Genomic DNA, 2,889 nt, shown 5'->3' on the forward strand with positions numbered 1-2,889 from the left:
ATTTGTTGTATTGTCATCCACGCCCTTGGCCTGACTAAATCGTGCTCGCAGCAACTGACTGACCAGCCCCAATAGCCAATGGCAAGAGATGGCGTAGCACAAGCTTTCAGCAGCTCTACCTTTGCTCGAGCTTCCTCCAACTGCCTGCCGTGCTCCTCTAACTCCCCATCCTTGACGTGGATCATGTCCCACACCTTCTGGAGCTCCCCGCGGACATGCAGCAGTTCTGCACCCACCTCATCCATGGATTCCTGTGCAACAGCATAAAGTCATCAGCTCCACACTGGTTCTTCAGCTACAGGTAGCTACTTCATCAGAAAATAAGATAGTAGTACTTAATTGGACAAGGTTTTAAATTTGACAGTATCAATGTAAAGAAATGTGTAAAGTCAGCCCTTTTAAAAGAATTTCATGAGATTAGCAACCCATCTCCATGTCTGATGAAACCATGCATTAGGGCATTGTATCAATAATGGGCTGAAATCCATAGAGTTAGTTGAAAATAATGCCTCTGGAATAAAAGTGGTCACCAAAGAATTTATCAATAAAGAATACATGCAAGAAAAAGTCTATTTCATAAATCTATCAGCTCTGTAGCGTGCAAAAATGACATGCATAATAGTTTCAAGGATCCTTATTTCTATTGATTGCTTATAATTTTGTGTTACCCAAGGCCCCCTAGCCATACTACCATTACACCATACATGTTTTTGCAATATGGCCTTTACCTGTGGTGGTTGCAACTCGTCCAAGAACTATTGCAGAGAAAAGGAAAAGCAAGATCTATTGGATTTCTGATTGGTCAAATCAAATCAAAATCATAAATAATAAACTGGAAGAAAAGAAGAAAAGAACCATAACTCTCTGGCAGAATTTAAGCATTAAATTAAAGAGCAAAAGGAAAACTTGATCTATGATATAGCTATTATAGCAGATCAATAGCCATATCCAACTTAACATAAATCTTCTGTTACAAACCCACCTCTATATCCTAAACTATAATATGTTACATATAACACCCCCACCATTACATCACATCATATTGTTATACAATTCTACTAAGCAAACAATGAAAGTTAAACATGAAATTAAAGCCTTACCCTTATCTTTTTTGGTTTGCGCATCTTTTCATCTTCAAGTTCCTACAAAAGATCAACATGAATCAATCAAGCCAAACCCTAAGACTTGTCACATATTCGACCTGAGAGTTCTATACAATCATATGGTTTTATGGAGAGATTCAACTGATGATGATAAAACAGCAAATAGGATAGAATCCAATGTACAACTGCTACATCAAACAAAAATGTGACACAAAATGTGGTTAATACCTCCTTCATGCTCCTGATGACGTTCTCTTGTTTTTCCTGGATGATCTCTGCATCCTTCAGCTGTGAGGACAGAGACTCCACCTCACGACGGAACTTCTCCTTCTCCCCCTTCAGCTTCTCAATCAACACCGTCTTCTCCTCATCTGCAACACCGCTGCTATGGAAACAGACATCAGCTGGTTGGTGAAAACTCACAATATGTGCAATATATGAAATACAATAGCAACAATGATTCACTTCTTCCTTGTCACGAGAACATCAATGAGGTTTTACAGAATTTGTCAGGTACCAGGAAGCAGGGATAGAAAGGGCTCACCTTCCATCCCCACTGGAGCGACTGTGAGTTCTATGGCTGCTCCCTTCCTGCATACTCCTGTGCCATAAACCAGGATTACTATGTGTTGTTATGAGATGATTCAGGTCTCAGTTGAATGATAAAAAAAATGACAGTCATGAAGCTTATGATATACATAGAAAAAAAGCATATGAAGGTGACAATTCACGGTGGTAAAATCTGGGCTGCAAAGTTCCCACATGTCATAGAACCCAAACTGTGTTCGATCGTGTTCGATCTGGGCGATTCGAATCGAACCCGCGTTCTATTTCGGGGTCACCTGCGGTCATTTACAATAAAGCGGGAAAAAAAGCCTTTCTGCCTCCGTGCCTTGCAACAGATGAAAAACAACACTTTTCTATAGATACAAACTGTTTCCTGGACAATACATGTCCGCTATCATTTTTTTGTGGACATGTAACATGTACCGAAGCTACTGTCGTATCCTTGGGTGACCTTGAATACTGTAATGATTCTTTACACCAGTATGAATAACACAATGCAGACTTTTGGTCGACACGACATGTCTGCAAAACTCGTTTTAACCTGCAAGCATGGAGAGTCAAGCATACCCCATTCACGGCTCATAATGACCGTTACGGTTGTCCCGAAAATCGTGTTTTAGGGATTTTTTAAAATGGCCTCAATTTTTGAATTATGGGTAATTTACTGCGAAAAATGTAAAAAAATTCAATTTTTTCACCAATATGTCGACAAAAACTAGACTTAAAATCAGAAATTAAAAAATCCCTAAAACACGATTTTTGATCTTATTCCCAGTCGTCGAAAAATATAAAAATCGGGGATCTGGGGTAATATACGTAGCCAGGTTAAAAGGATGTTTGCCTAAAAACATTACATGACTTGTGGTCGGAAACCCGAAAAAAATCGTCTTTCGGAGAGAAATTTTGCAAAATCAATGATTTATCATAAACAGCTAATATTAAAAGGATGTTAAGGCATTAATTTCATTTTAATTTGACGAAATTTACTATTAAATCCTTTTTGTTTATTTTCAAGTGTTTTACGGGTAGTCCAAAACAGGCCAAAATAGCGTCTTGTAACCCGATACTTTTTAGAACGCGCCTAGCAATGGGAAAGAATGCCGTAGTGACAGACCGCCGTGATTCTCAACAAAATACATGATGTAGCACATATACATGTACTAGTATGTAAAAAATGACTCACTTTCCAGGGAAGGATTCGTTATATTCTCTTTCCTCC

The 2,889-nt window shown here is 38.7% G+C and overlaps 1 protein-coding gene across 1 annotated transcript; it reads right to left on the reverse strand.

Moving 5' to 3' along the window:
* Positions 1–63: 63 nt before the first annotated feature.
* Positions 64–2,883, reverse strand: LOC109465654 (myosin-11-like; the record flags this gene model as incomplete). The annotated part of the gene is made up of 6 exons (XM_019763038.1): positions 2,854–2,883; positions 1,648–1,704; positions 1,332–1,488; positions 1,101–1,142; positions 729–755; positions 64–251 (listed from the first exon to the last, which is right to left on the reverse strand). Coding segments are annotated over exons 2-6 (467 nt in total), but the record flags the coding sequence as incomplete, so codon positions are not given.
* Positions 2,884–2,889: the final 6 nt, after the last annotated feature.

Source organism: Branchiostoma belcheri, unplaced genomic scaffold (genome assembly GCF_001625305.1).
Source record: "Branchiostoma belcheri isolate BF01 breed outbred unplaced genomic scaffold, Haploidv18h27 scaffold1551, whole genome shotgun sequence".
NCBI lineage: Eukaryota > Metazoa > Chordata > Leptocardii > Amphioxiformes > Branchiostomatidae > Branchiostoma > Branchiostoma belcheri.